The following is an 18,651-nucleotide window of genomic DNA, read 5'->3' on the forward strand; positions in this document are numbered from 1 at the left end:
CCATCATTAAGCTTATCTTTTACGGAGTGCTAAACAAAACCATTCCTACTGGCCAATTCCATCCTTAGATTGTCACTGATTACCCCTTTCGTCCAGAATCATAGCTCGACCCGGTATCCGACACTGTTCGGTCCGTCATCCGATGCACTATCGACTCCCCCTCACTCTTGGCATGCTCGGCGCTCTCAGGGTTGGGACATCGCGCTTACCATGGCCAGTATCAAACAGCTCCCTTCTCCCTGATCAACAGCCGTTCTTTCTGTCACAGCCATCTTCAGGACAATTGTGAATCTGTACCTTACCATGACTGCAAGAGATTCTGACGCGGAGAGGGGCAATGGAAAGGAGCCTTGGAGCAAAGAGTTTGAGCATGCTGATGCTCATGATGCTGCTGCGAGGGGGCATCTTGCCACTGACGAGTAAGTTGACTGCCCCTTTGTTTCGAGCTGTGTTGACGTTGTTAGGCATGGCAACCCCATTGCAACTTTCGACGCAGAGGCTGAGAAGAAGCTTCGTCGTAAGCTAGACTGGTATATCTTACCATCAGTCACTATCCTGTACCTGATGTGCTTCGTTGATCGTGCCAATATTGGTAATGCTCGATTGGCCGGCCTCGAGGAAGATCTTGGTCTTGCTGGCTATGACTACAACATTTTGCTTACCGTCTTCTACGTCGTAAGTACTACCCCTTATCTACCGAATGAACATGCTAACATGAATATCTCTTGGTAGTCTTACATCGTCTTCGAACTCCCCCTCAACATGGTCTGCAAATGGATCGGTCCCGGCTGGTTCATCCCCGCTACCTCTGTAGCATTCGGCGTTGCCTCCCTCGGAACCGCTTTCGTCCACACAATGGGCCAAGCTTGTGCCGTGCGCTTCATCCTCGGCATTTTCGAAGCAGGCATGTTGCCCGGTATCGCATACTACCTCAGCCGATGGTACAGACGCAGCGAACTTGCCTTCCGCTTAGCTATATATGTCGCCATGGGTTCCTTCGGCGGTGCTTTCGGTGGTCTTTTGGCTTCTGGTATTCTGAAGCTAGATCACTTTGGCTCATTGACGAGATGGCGAATGATCTTTGCTATTGAGGGCATCTGCACTATTGGCCTGGCGCTCATTGCGTTCTTTACCATGACGGATCGACCTAGCACTGCGCGGTGGTTGTCGGAAGAGGAGAAGGACTTGGCTATTGCGCGTATCAAGTCTGAGCGTGTTGGTGCTACCGAAGTCCTTGAGAAGTTCTCCTGGAAACTGGCGCGTCGGGGCATCAGCTCACCTGTTACCATCGGAACTTCCACCATCTTCTTGTTCACCAACATCACCGTACAGGGCCTCGCTTTCTTCGCACCCACGATTGTGAGGACCATCTACCCCAACCATTCAGTCGTTCAACAGCAATTGCGTACTGTGCCGCCTTACATCGTCGGTACCGTCTGCACCGTCACCATCAGCTTCATATCGACTCGCATTGATAAGCGAAACATATTTATCAACTTGTCACAGCTTCCAGTCATCGCTGGGTACATCATGTTTCTCAGCACCACGAACCGTAAGTTCAAAGCTCACTACATCCTGACACTCTGACTAACTCGCTTCAGCTTATGTCCGCTACGCTGGCACGTTTCTCATCTGCGCAGGCACCTTTGCCAACGGTGCTCTATCCAATGCTCAAGTATCAGCCAACTTGGTGAGCGACACGGCACGCGCTTCAGGAATTGGCTTGAACGTCATGCTTGGTAACATTGGAGGATTGATCTCGACATGGTGCTTTTTGCCCTTCGATGGACCAAACTATCCAATCGGCAATGGCCTTAACCTCGGCGCGTGCTCATCTATCTTCCTTCTCACCATCGTCCTGCAAGTTTACATGACCTGGGATAACAGAAGGAGAGCTTCGATTGAGGTCGGTCAGGCCCTGGCTGGCAAGACTGATGCTGAGATTCGTGTGATGGATTGGAAGCATCCTGGATTCATGTGGAGGCCTTAGAGTATTTGTATGACTATGGATTGGAATCTGGTAGATACCAATTGTTTCTCCTCAATCTATAAGAAACAGGACATCTTGTCCATTCATCAGCAAATGAGTCGCTTGCTTTCTTTCATTGTGCTATTGTTGGTAAATAGACTTTGCACTGTTTCGCTCCACCACGAGCCCCTCGGAATATCCCGAACCCAAGCTTCATAACCTTTCCTGCTGCCCATTCCCCATTTCGGTGTTCTGCATATCAACTGATGGGAAAGACCGTCTTTGCAATAGCCTCTCTTCCTCCCATGCATTATCTGCACAACGTGCGATGGGAATACCAATGTGACGTAATCTTTCAACCTTGACGAGTAGCAGTTCATTCTGAAGGGCATCCACTCAGGACAAAGTACAGTAAGATAAAACCTTCCAAGTTGCCTGCTGAGGCTGGACCGTGTTTCAAGGTTCCCCGACCGTTTTTTTAGCTTGGGACTGAAGATCCTAATAGCCTTTGCCCTAATGTTGAAGGTGTCCACGGCATGAAGCTTGTCACGCGCGAGTTCAGAATACAGTACTTACGGTCTTTCTAGATTGCAAGTGAAGAGCATTATTCCCTGCCGCTCATGGCCGAAACTCAATTATTGCCGGACCTGAACTCAGTGTAACGGGTTACTCCGCCGCTCTGAGAGATCCCGTTCGAGACCAGCCGTCCCATGAGCAAGATGGGTTGAGAACAACAAGTTGAATTGGATAGCGACATTTCGTTCTCCTGTTATTTGCAACATCTCAATCAGCGCTTGGTTGACCTGCGCTCCCACCTGTAATACAGAAGGTTGCAAATGAACACATCCATTCGAATGTCCAGAGCTATAAGAGGGTCAACTGGATAAAACCTCGTATCTCACCAGTGTTCTTGTTGAAACATGTCGCTGACGTGCCAAGACGGAAAATCTCAAAGCAATGCGGCTTGCGCACAGATGCAAGCTTAACATGAGCCTCGGCCGTTTCAACGGATGCTCACCTTGCCCTACATCAAAGTTCGGCATCTTGACTGGCCGGCACCATACATCCACTTGAGTAAGCCCTACCGAGATATGGGGAGGCCAACTGTGCTCTTGATTGGAAGACCGCAGGAGCTTGGGTTGAACCTATTTTTGTGCTACCTTAGCTCTCGGAGAAGATTACGCTGACTGGGCTGAGTGGCTTGGAAGCTACCAGTCCATCACTGTGCTTGTGTGGAAGCTGACTGGAGCAATGGCCTTGCATAAGAAGCCGCTCGATCCAGGAGACGAACAGAGCTGATCAATCGTCTCCTCTTCCATTCCTTGCAAACACAGCACATACATCTATATTGGTGCTCTATAATCGGCAATGAAGCAACTTACAAGCATCGCGATTGCAGCGACCTTAGCAATTTGTAAGTAACAAGCAGCCCTTTAAGTGAGAGCAACAGCTTAACAACCCTTACTTAGTCGCCGGCTGTTCCTCAGCATCCCCAACGTCATACTGCAACGGAAAACCCGACAAGATCTGCTACACCTGGGCCGTACCAGCCTCAACAGCCTTGTCTAGCTCTAGTACCTTGTTCATCCGCATCCAAGCCCCTGTAGAATATCAATGGGTCGGCCTCGGTACAGGTGATAAGATGAGCGGCTCCACCATGTTTGTCATCTACCAAGACGGTACTGGTAACGTCACGTTGAGCACGAGGATGGGCCATGGCCACGAGATGCCTGAGCACAGCCGCATGCGCTCTGTGAGGCTCATCGAGGGCAGTGGTGTCGTGAATAAGACCATGGTTGCTAATATACATTGCGGCGATCTCGGTAATATGCACTTCAAGGGGTCAAATAACTGGATCAGTGCTTGGAAGATTGGAAGCTCTTTGCACACGGCTGACATTGATGCTGATATCGAAGAACATTACGGACATAATAGCTTCTCAGTTGAATTCTCCGAGGCCGTTGTCAACTCCAACAGCAACCCTTTCATTGACATGACGACTGCTATACCAAGTGGTGCAACGTCTGGTGGAGGAGGAGAAGGCACTACCAGCGCTATTCTCGGCATCATAATGTCGGTGGTCTTTCTATTGGGTTACCCGCTGGGATCACTGTTGATGCCTATAATCGGAAAGTGGTTCATCCATGCTACCTGGCAGATGATCATCTTTATTGCCACGTGGGCTGGGTTTGTTACCGGCAAGTTAACTGCTGACCGTACCGGTAATGTAAGTAAACAAGCCTGTCTTCTGAAAGTATTGAATAACTCTCAGTCAGTGGTTTAACGCTCCGCATGTCATTATCGGCACAGTAGTTTGCACTTTGATGTTTATCCAGCCAATCTTGGGAGGGCTACATCACAGGAGCTTCGCCAAGCATCAGCGCCGAACAGGCATTAGCCACGCTCACATTTGGTACGGAAGAGTTCTCATGATCCTCGGAATTGTCAACGGCGGGCTCGGTCTACAGCTTGCTGGTGCATCCAAGAAGCTCATTATTGGCTATGACATGGTTGGTTCGGTAACACCCTTGATGTACACCGCTGGGGCTGTTCGCAAGATGCTGAGAGGAGCGAAGAAGCAACAACATGAGCCTTTGAAGTACAATGGCTCTTATAGTGCGGTTGCCTTGATTTGACTGGACGGCAGTTGTGGATTCTCTGTTCGTGTGTCATTATCGATAGCATTTCTAGCACAAGACAGTTGCTCTTCCATCTAGCCGCCTATGATGCTGAAGATCTTGGATCGTCGTAACGTGGTTGAGTTGAGCTTACGATAGCCGGCTTGGAGTTTCTGAACCACGAGAAAGAATGGACCTGGCGTGTGCAGTTTACTAAGACCACTCCTATCTGCTTTCCTAAGCGCAGCTCACGTTCCTTGAAGTGGTATCCGAGGCTGTATGGGCACTCAAGCTTAAATGACTGACGCTCACTTGTCGTGGCAATTCGTTTACCCTAGTGGAAGTGTGTCAATGTTTGTCCGACCATGATTCAATCGGCCATCTCCTCGCCTGGGCATCATGAAGCCCTTATCAGATAAGTCAATCTTTGGAATGTCTGATGTCTAATTGGTTCAGCGAGCGTCTTCTCCAATTTACATGACCTGCATCAAGCCTAGCCCCCCGAACACGGCGTCAATTGCCGAGCCCCGTCGGTCCAAGGTCTCCGCGCACCGGAAATCATGACCTTTCTCCGCCCTTGAAAAACATCGAATTAAATAAGTGACAAGTTTCGTATCAGATCCACTGCGGCCTTTATCTGCTGGTTGATCAGATGATCCGTTTCTAGGTAGAAAAAGGCGCGCCCTTACTCTCAAGTCCACGCCCTGGCTGAACAAGTTCTATCGTGTGCGGGGCAGCACATTCACTACCGATTTTGACGGACCGACAAGGGAGGGTTTGATTGACCAGTTACGTGATGCTTAAAGAACCTTGATATCTGACGTACATCATTGCTTGGTTTCGTATCGATATACCTTTCACTTCACTGTCGCTCTAGGTGGGAAAATGGCCATCCTCCCAATTGCGGCAGCTGTGCTCGCTGTCGTGCTCTTCATCAAGCACATCTTCCTCGACCCCCTCATCCTCAGCCCTCTCCGCCACGTCCCCGGCCCCAAATCATTCGCCGCGACAAAATGGCGTCTTGCCTATGAAGACTGGAAAGGAACGCGAACTCGCACCATTTTCAAACTGCACCAACTATACGGACCAGTCGTGCGCATCGGGCCTCATGAGGTCTCCTTCAACAGCCTCTCAGCGCTGCGAACCATCTACGGACCCGGAAGCCGATATGGCCGAACTACTTTCTATCGCATGTTTGATGTCTACGGGGAGCAGAATTTGTTCACGTTCCACTCACCCAAGGAGCATGGTGATAGGAAGAAGCTTTTGTCGCATGCTTATTCCAAGTCCGTTGTTCTCAAGCCGCCGACCGCGAAGATGGTTGAGAGGAGGGTTCGCCAGTACCTGGATCTGATTGAAGCCGAGCCTGAGAATATCAGTGAGATTTTCAGCACTCTGCACTATTATTCTCTGGACAACATCACAGCTTTTGTCTACGGAAAATATGGCCAGACTGCAGCGATTCGAGGCTCAAAAATTCATCGGGAACTCATCGCGGATATTCTGCATCCCTCGCGTCGAAAGCTCTCTTGGTCCATCGTGCATCTGAAGACTTTGACTCAATGGCTATATCGCCAGTCAGGATTGATGGGACAACTCGTCAAGCCGGTTCTTCCGATGCAGCAGCCTACTACATACACCGGCATCCGAGGATACGCCCTGCGGGCTTTTGAGGCTTTCCGAGCCGATGTGGAGAAGATCACTCATTCAGAGGGTAAGTCGGCATCTGCGATTTCTGTATTATTATAACTGACAAGAATGGTAGATGAACATGTTTCGATTGTGGAAAACCTCTGGCAACATCATGAATCTCAGAAACCTGGTGGACTCCGCGATTTGCAAATGGCATCCGAGTGTGCTGATCACTTCCTCGCTGGCATTGACACCACTAGCGACACCCTCATGTTCCTCGTCTGGGCACTCTCACTTCCAGGCAACGAGAAGTATCAGGAGAAGCTGCGAGAAGAAGTCATGGCCATCTCAGGCGATGGACTGAACCAATGGGGCAACCCTAGAGCTGAAGCAAGTGATCGATGCACATACATCAACGCCGTCATTAAGGAGACCCTTCGACTCTATGCTCCTTTGCCAAGCACCGAACCTCGTTCGATCGACATTGATTCAGTTATTGATGGATATTCCATTCCTGGTAACACTGTTGTCGGCATGTCGCCTTGGATCATGCATCGCAATGAAAAGGTGTTCAAGGATCCCCTGGTCTTCAATCCTGATCGATGGCTTGGACCTGATGCAGCTGAGCTTAACCGATGGTTCTGGGGATTCTCAAGTGGAGGGCGAATGTGCGTTGGCATGCAGTAAGTTGCATCCCTTCATTCAGGTTCGGTAAACCTCAATTACTAACACAGAACAGTCTTGCTATGGCTGAGATGACAACACTCACAGCTACCATGTACCGACAGTTTAGAACGACAATTGCTCCAGGGTTTGAGGATACCACGCCAGCTATTACAGCTCGCGTCGAGACTTTCTACGATGATCGGTTCCCCAAGGTTCAGGTTAGTCTTCTCCTCATTGTTGCTGATATGACGTGTGACTGACTAGCAACAGGAATCAAAATGCCTGATCAAGTTTACGAAACTGAAGGAGTGAGAAGACATTCTTCCATGGGAGTTTGGAGAGTTTTGCCTATGTCGGTTTGATGTCCGTTTCTGTTTTCTATAGCTGCAGACAGCCATGATCAAATTACGCCAGTAAACAAACATACGTTAAAGCATGACATCATGAATCTTGCTATCAAGTTTTTGAATGTTGTATATAGCAAGTTTTATAGTTAAGAATCTAACAATAGATAAATACCTATCAAAGATAAAGCAAGTCTCGAATGCTAGTTGATAAGAATAAACAGCTGAACCGACAACCCTGAATCTCATTTCCACTACCCCACTAATCTGCAGAATACAGGGGAGATTGTTGGTCCCCGCGACGCCACATTCAATAGTTCAGCAGTACCAAGACCGAGCTACACTGCTTTCACGACCAAGAAAAGGAGAAATACCATGGCGAAAATGAATCGAAGCTGTCAAAGAGAAACGGCGCATTGTCAGGCCAATTTTGAGTTTTAGGAAATTGGCTTAATTGCCTTGTCGCCCTATTACCACGAGGATCTTGACGCCTTGTTTTCTCGTTTCGCAACATCCATACTGTCATTACCGTTATCATGAAATTTACATCTTCAGTCTTGCAGCTTTTGTCGCTGTGCCAAATCGCGTCTGCATCGCCATGCAAGCCTTCTTCTTCAACTGTCACTTCGGCTACGCTAGCAAGCACCACTGAGGCCACTGAGACAGAGTCATCTACGACTTTTAGCTACGAAACTACAGCCCCTACCGAGTTTGAGACATTGGCCGACTCATCTACCATCGCCACTTCGGTCGCAACGTCAAGCGTTGAGGTTGAGCCCACGACAACCACCACTGCCGCATCGGGACCTACCAATCTGATTAGCAACCCCGGTTTCGAAGATTCAACCGTCGCGCCTTGGACCATTTACAACAACGTCGGAGCCTTGGATATAGCCAGCGGTTCAGGCCTCCCCCCATCCCCCCAAGCAGGGCGATTCAGCGCCTCTGGAGAAAACCTCAGCAACATGGGCATCAGCCAGAATCTTGATTCATCCTTGATCGTCGTCGACCAAGGGTATCGCTTTTCGGTCTACACCAAAGTTACAGCCTCCAACTTTTGCATCTCTCAAACGATTGCATGTGGTGCAGGAACAGGTTTCGTAAACTCGGCGAATTGGGGTGCAGTGCAGGCGAACGGTTGGCAACTGACGACGGTTACTTGTTCGTGGAATGAGGCTCAGTTAGATGCTGGACCGAGTGTTCAGGTCACGGGGGTGTGCAATGGTCTGACGTTTCTGGCTGATGATGCTTCTTTGGTCGCAACTGAGGCATCGGATTAGTTAAACTGTGACTGGGGGGAATGTTATGGTTCTGGTCATATTTACCTTGAACCAAAGACCTTATCAATACTATATGCCCTTCTGTAGGCCGTTGAATAGTTTTCTTCTCTATTTTCTTTTATCACTGCATACCCCCGCCCAAGCCAGGGGTGCATGTTGGTCCGAGGTTCAATTCAGCGACGCCACATTCAATAGTTTTACAATAGACGATGAGCAGCTACCAAGCGTAAGACAAAAAGAAAATCTGGTCCGCGGAGCTGAAATGTCACAATGGATTGATTTGTTATTCAAGCTAATTTAGCGTCATGTCTTATGCTTAATTGCGCCTGGTTTCCGGTTATTCTTCCCTGGCGACCTTCCGTTCTATTTTCTTTCTCTGCAAACATCGCAGTCCGGCCAGGACATCGAAATCGTGGTTATGAGACTCACGTACCCATTCATTCAGCTCTTGGCACTATACAAGGTGACCTCAGCTTCGCCATGCAAGCCTTCTTCTCAGACTTCCAATTATATTACACCCACCAGCACTTCCAGCTTTAGCAATGCTGAGGCGACCAGTACACATATTTTTTCGACAACTTCGTTGACGACAGAGTCTGCCACCTTTACGGCCCTATCTTCCAGTGTCCTTCCCGCAGAGACTGAGTCTGTCACATCGACAGCTGTCTCTTCATCAGCTTCGGTTACAGAGTCAGAACCATCGACCATAGCCTCTTCTGAGACAGCAACTATTGCCGAAAGCACCACGACACATGAACTTTCACTCTCGACAACCTTTGCTACAACCTCAGCTGAAACGTCAATTGACGAGACACCCACCACGACAACATCTGTTAAGCAACAGCCTACCAACTTAATTCGCAACCCCGGTTTTGAAGACCCTACCTTCGCGCCCTGGGAAGCAGAGAATATCGGAAATCGCGGATGGCTATCCATCCGCAGCGACACGTCTCGTCCAGGATCACTCCAGTGCGGCGTTTTCGATTCTTCAGTTCCGCCTACAGGAGGGCTAAGACGCAGACTTATCCAGCCGTGGAACTGGGTCGTCAAACAAGCTATTGACCCTTCCAAGATCATCGTCGGAAAAGAATATCGCTTCTCGATTTTTCAAAAGACCACAGCGTCTAGCGGTTGCAATGTCCAGCGGCTAGGATGTGGAGGAGGATCAACTCCGGCCGGCTCTGGCGATTTTGGAGGCCCCCTGAGTACGTGGGCCTTGGGAGCAATTAGCTGCACATGGAATCAAGCTCAGCTTGATGCTGGGCCCTATGTTGTATTAAATAATATCTGCCACTCCATAACTTTCTCTCTTGACGATGCTGTCTTGATAGAAAGAGAGGCGTCGCCGTATTGATTTACGCTTATAAAATTCTTATATATCTTATTCAACACAACAACATAGCTTCGATGGAGATTGCTTATAACTTGACTGTAAGCTATATCCAGGCAATCTCACAATCACCTACTCCATGACAACTTGCAGTAATTGGTAAGTCGCACACCTATAAGCACGGACTATAGTGACAGCCAAACCAAATAGGTTGAAATATCACTCGCCAAAGAACAAAATATCCAAGCACAACAACATCTCGATAGTTGACGACAACCCTCGATTGACTAGGGCTCTATCTAGCAGCAACAGAAAACCAATGCTTGTTGCTGGAAAAGTCGAAACCGTTATAATTAGTACACAGACGGTTTTCCGTCTCGCACTGGGCGTAACGACAGGGACCGAGCTGGCCACAGGACCTGATGCACTTCCCCATCGTGCTACCACGTTCATGACTGATATCTGCGTCTTCGTAAAATCTCCAGTTACTATAGAGCTTATATTCGACTTTGCCACTAATTTACCGTTACTAACGATGGTATTAATAGCTTCACTCGAAGTTGCCGATGCTGAAGGATGGCCATGGCCGGGGGTTGGCACCCGTAAAAGCAACGAACGCAACCGCCAACGAGTTTAGGAAATTCACGGCAAAGAAGGACCAAGGTGAGAACACCAAGCAAAAAAGAAAGACGGGATATCTGCGGAAAGCTCTTCCTTATACCCGATGAAGTACTACCAACAAGAATTGCTTCTGATCTTTTCTTGTAATTGTCCTGAACAATTAATGCGCTATTTAGCAGGTGATCTTTTTTAGGCTACCCAGAGATTCCCATTGGGGGCTTGGTAGCCAGGGCATCGGTTCAGTGGGTATTTTTGCGGTCTGGGGCCCAGATTTACTGAACTGTTAGGGGCTGATGCCCCGTAAGCAAGTTTCTATTTGTTTAGGCCTTTGCTGCAAAACACTGACAGTATGATTGCCAATAGAGGCGTAAGGCGAAGACGTGGGAGCTGTATTGAAATCAAAAGTGAAGCTGTAGGTCTTGTGATATGCACAATATACTTAGTGATTTGTTCAATTGATCTTGTATGGCTTGATGGTAGGAGGCTTTCGCTTTCATCACACCGTGAGCGCCAGGACGCAAGTTGATCATGTTTGAGGGCCGGTCCGCAGGTACAAAGGGACGGGAACGCCTATGAACGAATTCAAAGCCTTACAACGCAATGATCCGGATGCTAGGTTGGTATGACACCGCGCTGTGTCTAGTAGATACCTTTATGGTTAATGATTATGGTACCAAGCTTCTCATCTCCATTAGCACCTACAATGCTCTTGAGAACAACAGTTAATTCTACCCAGGATGGTACAATACTGGCGAATGTTACACCAACACCAAACCGATATGCCAATTTAAAGGCTATGCCGCTCACAGTTTCTCGCATGAACAGTCCAAGGTGGGCTCATGGAAGATGCCGTAACATGTATCAGTTGACAAGTCCTTGCGACTTGTGAGCGTGGCGCACTCAAAGCCAGCAAAGAAGTACAACTTAGTGAACTGACTTGAGCATTCGCCAAACTGAAACAAGGACTAGTCATTGGCTCTCTCCATCAGGTCTTAGGATTGGCCATTTGGCGCAACAGCAAAGTTAAACTGATATCCTATGCCTCCGGGTGATGGAAATAGCAATTGGAATTTTCCAGCTGGTACTACATCAGTGACTCCAGATGGTATGCCATTTCAAATAATGCTTCCAAATTCCGAATTCCTCTGTGATTCCTCAATGCTTCCACCACCTGTCACCCAGATGCCAACGAGATAGCAACAAGGCTTCTTGAGCTCACTGCGGCGAAGCTGAAGATGGTAGCGTCTCGAGACGTGCTGAGCATGGCGCTACAATAATACACGCCGCTGGCCCTTAAGAACATGGGGGATCTCTGCGAGAGACACGAGAAACCAGCTATGAGATTGATTTGCTGTCAATCATTATGTTCAGGGAACTAATTCTCGGGCCTCGTCTATCACCAGAACATGAAAATGGACTAACAGTGTCCTGTCGCACTCAAGATACTTTGGCACTTGCGTGATGCTGATAGGGAGATGGCTTGAGATTGCCGCAGTTGATATATACCTAGTTGTGGCCCAGTGAACATTGGACTCTAAGCTCAAAAAGCATTATACTAAAATTTGACTTTTGGCCTGCCTTGATTTTTAATTAAGATGGAGATTAGTATTTGGGTTGCGTGACTTTGTGATTGAAGCAATTGGCTCTATGGTATCGTCCGTTCGTCAGTCTTGGGCTTACCATGAGTGCTCGATGTGCGGGGAAGCGTTGCAGGATTATGTCAAAGGATGAGAGTATATTTAGAGTAGAGCCAGGTTCGCCAGAATTTACGTCTTATTCAAGTCATCAGCATAGTAGGAATCCTGATCTAAGTATATCCGCACTTTGGCACAGTTTTGGAAACACATCGCTGGATTCTATAGAATTCATAGAGTCCTTAAGGTCCACGACAACACTCAGAAAAGCCACCAGACTCGATCATACCATCACCAATATCCGCTTATTTAGCTTCTGTCTTTTGAAATAGTCTTTCTTTTTCGACATGTAGATGTCCAGCTTTACAATAGTGTGACCCCTAGTGGTTATAGATAAAGCATTCTGATTAGACTATACTATAAACATACAAGGTATCCCCTCCGAGAAAACGCCCTGCTCGATAAAGCTTTTGCCCTAGGTATTACACCTCCGAAATAGATTTGTAACAACGAACATCTCTCTTAGAAAGCCTTCTCCAGAACTTCAGGACCCACAGACTGCAGAAGCATGTCCAGCGTAGCCTGCCACGAAGGTTCCATGAACTTCGACATGATCGTCACTCTCTTCGCCGCCTTGTCAACGCCCTCCTTCTCTTTCATAACATCCGCCCTCTCAGCATCAAGCTGCCCAAGTCTCTTAGTGACAAGTGCAATCTCATGATCGGTCTTGTATAATCCAGCAATACTCTTGTCGAGCTGGCTTTTGACAATAACATATACCTCCTTGTGCTCGAGAATAGTCTGTTTCCGCTTGTTAATAAAGGTGCGAAGCTCAGCATCACTGGGGTTCTGCTTGTAAACTTCCTCAAGACCTCTGAGCGTTGTGTTTTCGTTGGCTGTAGATTTCTCAACGTCTTTGAGCGCGTCTTGGGCTTTCTTTTGATCGTTTGTGTAATCATTCTTTTTCTGGAAAAGGCTGCTTTGGACAGCAGAGAGCTTGCGTTGCTCGTCGTCGATTTCGGCTAATAGATCTTCAAACTTATGCAGAACAGGCTTTATGGCATCGGAAGCATTTTTCAAGCTTTCTTTGAACTCGTCCCCAGAGGGCTATACATGGTCAGATTACAAATCTTATAAGGGGAGGTTCTTACCAAAACTGCATCCCAATTGATTGCTCTAGACACTTGCGACTGATGATGCGGTCGAGCATTAGATGACCTTTGTCTTTTTGCTCCAGTTCGTGAGGTGTTCGATGGAGTATTACTCGTATATGATGCTATTGGAGATGATTCAGCCGGGCGCTTATTGCCCCGAGATGTAGCCAAGTGATGAGGCGTCGATTGCTGACTGCCGGTCAATTGGTTGTAAGCCCCGGGAGGAGCCACATGATTATGTGCCGACGCTGGTTGCTGCTGAGGAGTCAGAGAGGTAGCACTGGTGCGGGGCGACGCCAATGGCTGAGAGCTGGCTTGCGTGCGGGGAGTTGCGGAGCTCTGAGAATTTGAAGCGGAGGTTGGAGCAGATGGCTGGCTATTGGATCGTTGAAGTTGCGTTGCACTTTTAGTACCAGGGATTGGAGGAAGAGGTACTGCTGTATGCGATTGTGGGCGAGGTTTGACAACATTTTGCGTTGTGTTTGCTGGAGAGGCTGTTGGTGTAGGCTGTTGAGGAGGGTGCATGAGGCCCTGACACATTACAAATTTGAGCGCTGGAACTTGAGAGCTTGGTATTTGTTGTTGAGAGCTCGGTGGACTTCTGACAGCGAGAGTCGCAGATGTGTACTCCGCTGAGCCCGTGCTTTGTTGAACGGAGCTCCTGGGTGTATCTGAAACCAATCGAGATGGCTGTTGGATACTGCGCCGCGGACGGCTTGAGACTGCTGACACAGAGTTGGGCGTTGATGTTTCGTGATCAGGTGCAGATTGGCTGTTAACCTCGACAGGCTCTGGACTGTCGTTCGGCACGAAGCCATCACCATCTGGATCTACCACTGTTTCCTCATCTGACTCGTCGATCTCGACGATTTCTTTGGCTGGCGAGCGGCGTTTTTCTCGAGGGGGAGTCTTTTTCTTTGAGCTTTGCCTCTTTGGCGCAGCCCAGTCGAAATCATTCTCATCCTCCAGCTCCTCAACTTCTTGTTCCTCCTCCTCCTCCTCTGCTTCCTCCTCCTCTTCCTCTCCCTGTTCTTCCGCCTCACCTTCTTGAACTTGCCCCGGTTCCTCGACTCGCTCTTCAATCTCATCTTCATCTTCATCCTCTTCTTCATCAGTATCGACTTCCATCTGATCATCAGGCAAACCCAAAGCTATAATTTCATCAACAGGTTCAGATTCTGCATCAGTCGCGTCACTGTCGCCCATCTCATCGTCGCTCTGTTCATTCACTGGCGCCGACTCATTTGGATTTGTATGCTTGGTATCAATCCCCATGCCACGAAGCCATTTCCGGACTTTGAGAATATCAGATTTGCGAAGCTGAGGATACTTTGTACGCGGATGGTGGTTTGCATGACCTTTGAGTCTGCGTCGCACGTCCTCAAGATCGACTCTGTTGGACACCACGAGCGACACCAGCGCAGAGAGACCCTCGATGAGTCGGATCCCCCACATGTCAGGAATAAAACCCTTGCATAGCTCATTTGGCCACATTCCGCTGAGCTGATGAATGCGCGACGCTGCGTGATAAGCCCGATGAGATGGATATTCTGTTGATGATTGAGCCTTAACGCCTGGCGGAGGCCTACCGCGATGACGCGCGGACGAGTACTTTGGCGTCATCGTAAATGATGGAAAAAATCAACAACTTGATGATGGTTGTGAGTCTGCTTGAAACTGAATGTGCCCAAAATGAGCTGATGTGATTGATTATTAAAGGGTGGTGATGTGTTTGCGACCCATGAGGTAAACGGTAAACACGGTCCAATTGCGTCACGTGTTTTGGCGTGGTACCCGAATGGCTGAGCCTAGGTGAGCAAAGGGGGCGGAAAAATAAGTTCCAGCTCCGGCGTCATACAACACGCATACTCGGCCAGACATGAACGCCATCTAGTTTCATCTCTCAACCAACGAATAATGAATCGGAGGGAAATTCAATCTTGGCATAGTGTTTATTGAATGTTCCCGAATCAAAGAATATTAGACTTGAAGATGCTTCTCGGGCTGCAGTTGCTTGTGTGATGAATGGTAAAGAAAGCATTGATCCTCAGGTCGCCAAGCATTGGCGGGTAAGACAGGGGAAACCTCACCGGGAATGACTGGAAATCGTTGGCCATCTAGTAGCGGGAGTTCCGACTACGACTGGGCTCGTTTATCAGTCAAGAGGCACAACGTGCAAGATATTTTCATCCTGATTTTCAGGTCCCACATATCCCACCTAAACCACCGAACCTGTCTGGCCCTTGCTCAGAACACTACCTACGAAACGAATACGAAATGATTCAGTAACATTCAACTTCTTCAATCATAATACATTCTCTTACTTCTTTCATCGGATTTCAGGTCAGGACCGGCTCTATCGTGATGGAAACCGCACAGCGACTTTTACCATATGCAATCTCTCTTTAGCTGCAACATTGGAAAAGTATCATCGTAGAATAGTTCAGGGCTTATCTTCCGGAGCTTGTCTAGCATAGTGTAGTTCATCTTTCTGGTGTCAATCAAGATGGCTCAACTTGAGAACCTTTCTTATTCCGCTTCCTAGGTGAAGTCTCTAATTTTCAATGTCATGCTATCGGACTTCGTTCAGTCGCTAAGACACCACTGAAATCTATCCTAGGCCCTTAGAGTACGAGAGAGAGACATGATATCTGCCGTCCAGGATAATAAAGTGATATATACAGCATGTGCTCTGCCAAGACTTCTCTAAGGTGGTCTTTGATTCTAGATAGAATTTGACCTCGCAATGATAAAGCGAGTTGGGCATATAACAATGGGACAGATTTAGTATAGAACCAGATGGATGAAACTCATTATTGGCGGGAATATAACTATTAAGTAAACTAAACGATTGCAGTCAGATCTTCCACGGCGAAAGGGTTTCAATTCACAAAGCCTGCTTGGGCTACTGAGTATTTACTTTTGTGGGAAGTCGTGCTCAAGGGTGGATATTATGTATCTTTCTGCAGTATTTCTCATCTCAGTCTTGTCGGTCGAAAACTCATTAATGATATGCGTAGGAGATCTGAAGCTCTCCTCACGGTGCCTATCCTTCTGAATTGGGTTACTTCAAGCGTCGTTTGGTGCTCTGTCTATAGTACTAGTTTAGTGGAGAGCTGAGAGCTGATTCACTGTGACCGAAGCTGCGGTTGAGGTTTCGAGGTATTTGAAGTATGAACCGACGTCGAATAGCTACTGTTGCAATTAGGTCAGCGCATGAGAACCATTACCAGGCATGCAGGCTGGAACTTAGTCGTTCCATCAGCAAGCAAGCAACCCTTGCTGCTGAACAATGTTTCGGATCAGATCTAAAGAGGAGGTTCGCTCCCTTTTCCCTCCAATTTGACTTCTCCGCTGAAATTATATCACAAATCACATTGGAAGGTCGCATTATACCGCCACTTTGGAATGCGTCAAGGAACAAGCGAAGCCCTCCCACCACTAACGTGACACTTCTCACTAAAAAACAGGGCCACCACCCTGCACCACCGATTTCAGGGAGCATCAGCGATCAACCGAAGAGACCGCCGAATCGAATACTGCTCCTTTCCATATCATAATCTTCCGTCAGAAATACTTCGCACTCAATTTACTGATGACTGAATCAGGACTCCCTATTCTTGGTCGCTTCGAGGGCCACGCCCAGCATCAATTAAGAGCCACGCCCGGTTAGCTCAATCGGTAGAGCGTGAGACTCTTACGAGTACGCGATCTCAAGGTTGCGGGTTCGACCCCCGCATCGGGCTGTTCCTATATTACGATTGCGAGCGTTTGCGAGGCTTTCTTTTTTGCACTTCTTGACAAGTAGTTATGTGTTCTACTAAAGCTCTGTGAGCTATACGGCCATCATACTGAGAGCGGACCATGTATATCGTCGTTGTAACTTAGATACTTGAGTGGTGAGACTAAATGATATGTTAAGAATGGAAAGTCTAATTATTTTACAACCATAAAAGGATGCGGGATAGGCAGTTATGTGTAGCGAAGCCCTGGTTGTGAATCAGGTTGCCTGCTATAATGAAAATATATCTAAAAATGGTCCTTAAGTCTTGGCTACTGCCATTACCTTCACTGTTTCCCGGAGATGAGTAAAATTAGTCTGAGATACCCAAATGAACGTCATCCACCCAGGCCACGAAGCCATTGCTGCACTTCGCCCTGATGATGACCCGAATAGGATTGTTACTGTCCAAAGCAGTCTGTGTCAGAGAAAACTCGCCCGAAAGACCAGTAAAGTCACTGGCTATCTGGGCACCAGTAACACTAATCCTCGATCCAAAGGCATCGTTGAGGTCGTTGTTGTCGATGAACGCCTCGAAAGCACTGCAAGAAGTGCCAGAGCTGACCTTGGCGTATAGAGTAAGACTGTAAGGCTGGTTTGCGACGAGGGTTGATTTGCGGAGAACTTGGAAGACATTTGACCATTCGCTAGCCTGGGAGCCCATCTTGAGAGAATAAGAGCCTGAATGGACTGATGAAAGGTCGATGTCGGCAAAGGCGCCGATGCCGAAGTTGACCCATGGAGCAATGCTACCGGTTTCAAAGTCACCGTTGATGATGATAGTAGGTGTCTCAACAGGTGCAGCCGAGGTAGTAGAGGCAGCTTCCGTAGTAGAAGTGAAAGCAGAAGTCTCGGTAGTGGAAACAACCACGGTTGAGGTGGACTCAGCTTCACTGGATGTCGCTGTCTCGCTCTCAGTGATGGTGATGTCCGTGGCGTAGCTCGACTCAGTTGAGGTCAGCTCAGAGGTGAAAGTGGCGTCGCTAGTAGTGGCAGTCTCAGTCTCAGAAGAGAAGGTTGATGTAGCCTGGATCTCAGTGGTGGAAGAAATCGGCTTGCAGGGGCTAGCCTCAGATCCAATGAGGATGGAGAGGGCCGCGAATGCAGCGAGAAGTCTCTGCGATGCCATCTTAGAATGAGTGAATAAGATAGTCGCTGTAACGAACGCGATGATCCAAAAGGAAAGGAATGAGAAAATGCAGGTAAAGGTCCAGGACCGACGGAAAACGGTTTCGCAGTGCTGAAGTACTTGGTGCTTGCGCTATCATGATGGGGCATCTTAAATTACACGAGCGCTAACGTCTGATGAAAATCGATAGCTCGCTGATAAATTTTGACAATTGGTTTCGCCAAGCCAATAGACCACTCTCGATTCGGTATAGTGATTACATTATGCCAGCTGACGTGGTTTGTGATCTTATCCGGAGAAAAAGGAAGGGATAGAATTATTACCATGACAAATCCTATCCGAGTTCAAGACCCTTCCGCGACGGCTGACATCTCAGATCATGCCATCGAATGCTCTCATGACTCCTATCATAGTCTTGATGGAGTCATCGAATCAAGCACGGCCCTCACAAACAATACTTAAGCAGTGACAAAATAGCGTTTGTTTATATTAT

The 18,651-nt window shown here is 48.0% G+C and overlaps 8 protein-coding genes and 1 non-coding gene across 9 annotated transcripts; 7 read left to right on the forward strand and 2 right to left on the reverse strand.

Moving 5' to 3' along the window:
• Positions 1–303: 303 nt before the first annotated feature.
• FVEG_13882 (hypothetical protein) lies at positions 304–1,990 on the forward strand (the record flags this gene model as incomplete). Its single annotated transcript, XM_018903226.1, has 4 exons — positions 304–419; positions 465–675; positions 733–1,552; positions 1,602–1,990. The coding sequence occupies 4 exons, from the start codon at positions 304–306 to the stop codon at positions 1,988–1,990; spliced, it is 1,536 nt and encodes a 511-aa protein (XP_018762289.1).
• Positions 1,991–3,337: 1,347 nt separating this feature from the next.
• FVEG_13881 (hypothetical protein) lies at positions 3,338–4,605 on the forward strand (the record flags this gene model as incomplete). Its single annotated transcript, XM_018903225.1, has 3 exons — positions 3,338–3,383; positions 3,439–4,196; positions 4,246–4,605. The coding sequence occupies 3 exons, from the start codon at positions 3,338–3,340 to the stop codon at positions 4,603–4,605; spliced, it is 1,164 nt and encodes a 387-aa protein (XP_018762288.1).
• Positions 4,606–5,166: 561 nt separating this feature from the next.
• FVEG_13880 (hypothetical protein) lies at positions 5,167–7,420 on the forward strand. The gene is made up of 4 exons (XM_018903224.1): positions 5,167–6,301; positions 6,353–6,902; positions 6,959–7,103; positions 7,156–7,420. Exons 1-4 carry the CDS (start codon positions 5,473–5,475, stop codon positions 7,195–7,197), a joined length of 1,566 nt encoding a protein of 521 aa, XP_018762287.1. The 5' UTR covers positions 5,167–5,472; the 3' UTR covers positions 7,198–7,420.
• A 223-nt stretch (positions 7,421–7,643) lies between these two features.
• FVEG_17643 (hypothetical protein) lies at positions 7,644–8,814 on the forward strand. The gene has a single exon (XM_018906880.1). The coding sequence runs from the start codon at positions 7,766–7,768 to the stop codon at positions 8,507–8,509; it is 744 nt and encodes a 247-aa protein (XP_018762286.1). The 5' UTR covers positions 7,644–7,765; the 3' UTR covers positions 8,510–8,814.
• A 66-nt stretch (positions 8,815–8,880) lies between these two features.
• Positions 8,881–9,863, forward strand: FVEG_17642 (hypothetical protein; the record flags this gene model as incomplete). The annotated part of the gene is made up of 1 exon (XM_018906879.1): positions 8,881–9,863. Exon 1 carries the CDS (start codon positions 8,928–8,930, stop codon positions 9,861–9,863), a length of 936 nt encoding a protein of 311 aa, XP_018762285.1. The 5' UTR covers positions 8,881–8,927.
• A 53-nt stretch (positions 9,864–9,916) lies between these two features.
• FVEG_17641 (hypothetical protein) lies at positions 9,917–10,856 on the forward strand (the record flags this gene model as incomplete). Its single annotated transcript, XM_018906878.1, has 4 exons — positions 9,917–9,940; positions 10,388–10,502; positions 10,654–10,706; positions 10,824–10,856. 4 exons carry the CDS (start codon positions 9,917–9,919, stop codon positions 10,854–10,856), a joined length of 225 nt encoding a protein of 74 aa, XP_018762284.1.
• Positions 10,857–12,451: 1,595 nt separating this feature from the next.
• Positions 12,452–14,960, reverse strand: FVEG_13878 (hypothetical protein). The gene is made up of 2 exons (XM_018903223.1): positions 13,246–14,960; positions 12,452–13,201 (listed from the first exon to the last, which is right to left on the reverse strand). Exons 1-2 carry the CDS (start codon positions 14,869–14,871, stop codon positions 12,617–12,619), a joined length of 2,211 nt encoding a protein of 736 aa, XP_018762283.1. The 5' UTR covers positions 14,872–14,960; the 3' UTR covers positions 12,452–12,616.
• Positions 14,961–16,911: 1,951 nt separating this feature from the next.
• Positions 16,912–16,994, forward strand: FVEG_17640. The gene has a single exon. It is a non-coding gene; the product is annotated as a tRNA-Lys (tRNA).
• Positions 16,995–17,098: 104 nt separating this feature from the next.
• On the reverse strand, positions 17,099–18,226 carry FVEG_13877 (hypothetical protein). Its single transcript, XM_018903222.1, has one exon. It carries the CDS (start codon positions 18,156–18,158, stop codon positions 17,343–17,345), a length of 816 nt encoding a protein of 271 aa, XP_018762282.1. The 5' UTR covers positions 18,159–18,226; the 3' UTR covers positions 17,099–17,342.
• Positions 18,227–18,651: the final 425 nt, after the last annotated feature.

Source organism: Fusarium verticillioides, chromosome 8 (genome assembly GCF_000149555.1).
Source record: "Fusarium verticillioides 7600 chromosome 8, whole genome shotgun sequence".
Taxonomy (NCBI): domain Eukaryota; kingdom Fungi; phylum Ascomycota; class Sordariomycetes; order Hypocreales; family Nectriaceae; genus Fusarium; species Fusarium verticillioides.

Bases quoted from the DNA above. Each gene is read 5' to 3' on its own strand.
- FVEG_17643 (XM_018906880.1), top strand. From the start codon at position 7,766: ATGAAATTTACATCTTCAGTCTTGCAGCTTTTGTCGCTGTGCCAAATC.
- FVEG_13880 (XM_018903224.1), top strand. From the start codon at position 5,473: ATGGCCATCCTCCCAATTGCGGCAGCTGTGCTCGCTGTCGTGCTCTTC. The intron at 6,903-6,958 runs GTAAGTTGCATC...AACACAGAACAG, and splicing joins CGAATGTGCGTTGGCATGCA to TCTTGCTATGGCTGAGATGA. The intron at 7,104-7,155 runs GTTAGTCTTCTC...GACTAGCAACAG, and splicing joins ATCGGTTCCCCAAGGTTCAG to GAATCAAAATGCCTGATCAA.
- FVEG_13878 (XM_018903223.1), bottom strand. From the start codon at position 14,871: ATGACGCCAAAGTACTCGTCCGCGCGTCATCGCGGTAGGCCTCCGCCA. The intron at 13,202-13,245 runs GTAAGAACCTCC...GACCATGTATAG, and splicing joins TCAATTGGGATGCAGTTTTG to CCCTCTGGGGACGAGTTCAA.
- FVEG_13877 (XM_018903222.1), bottom strand. From the start codon at position 18,158: ATGGCATCGCAGAGACTTCTCGCTGCATTCGCGGCCCTCTCCATCCTC.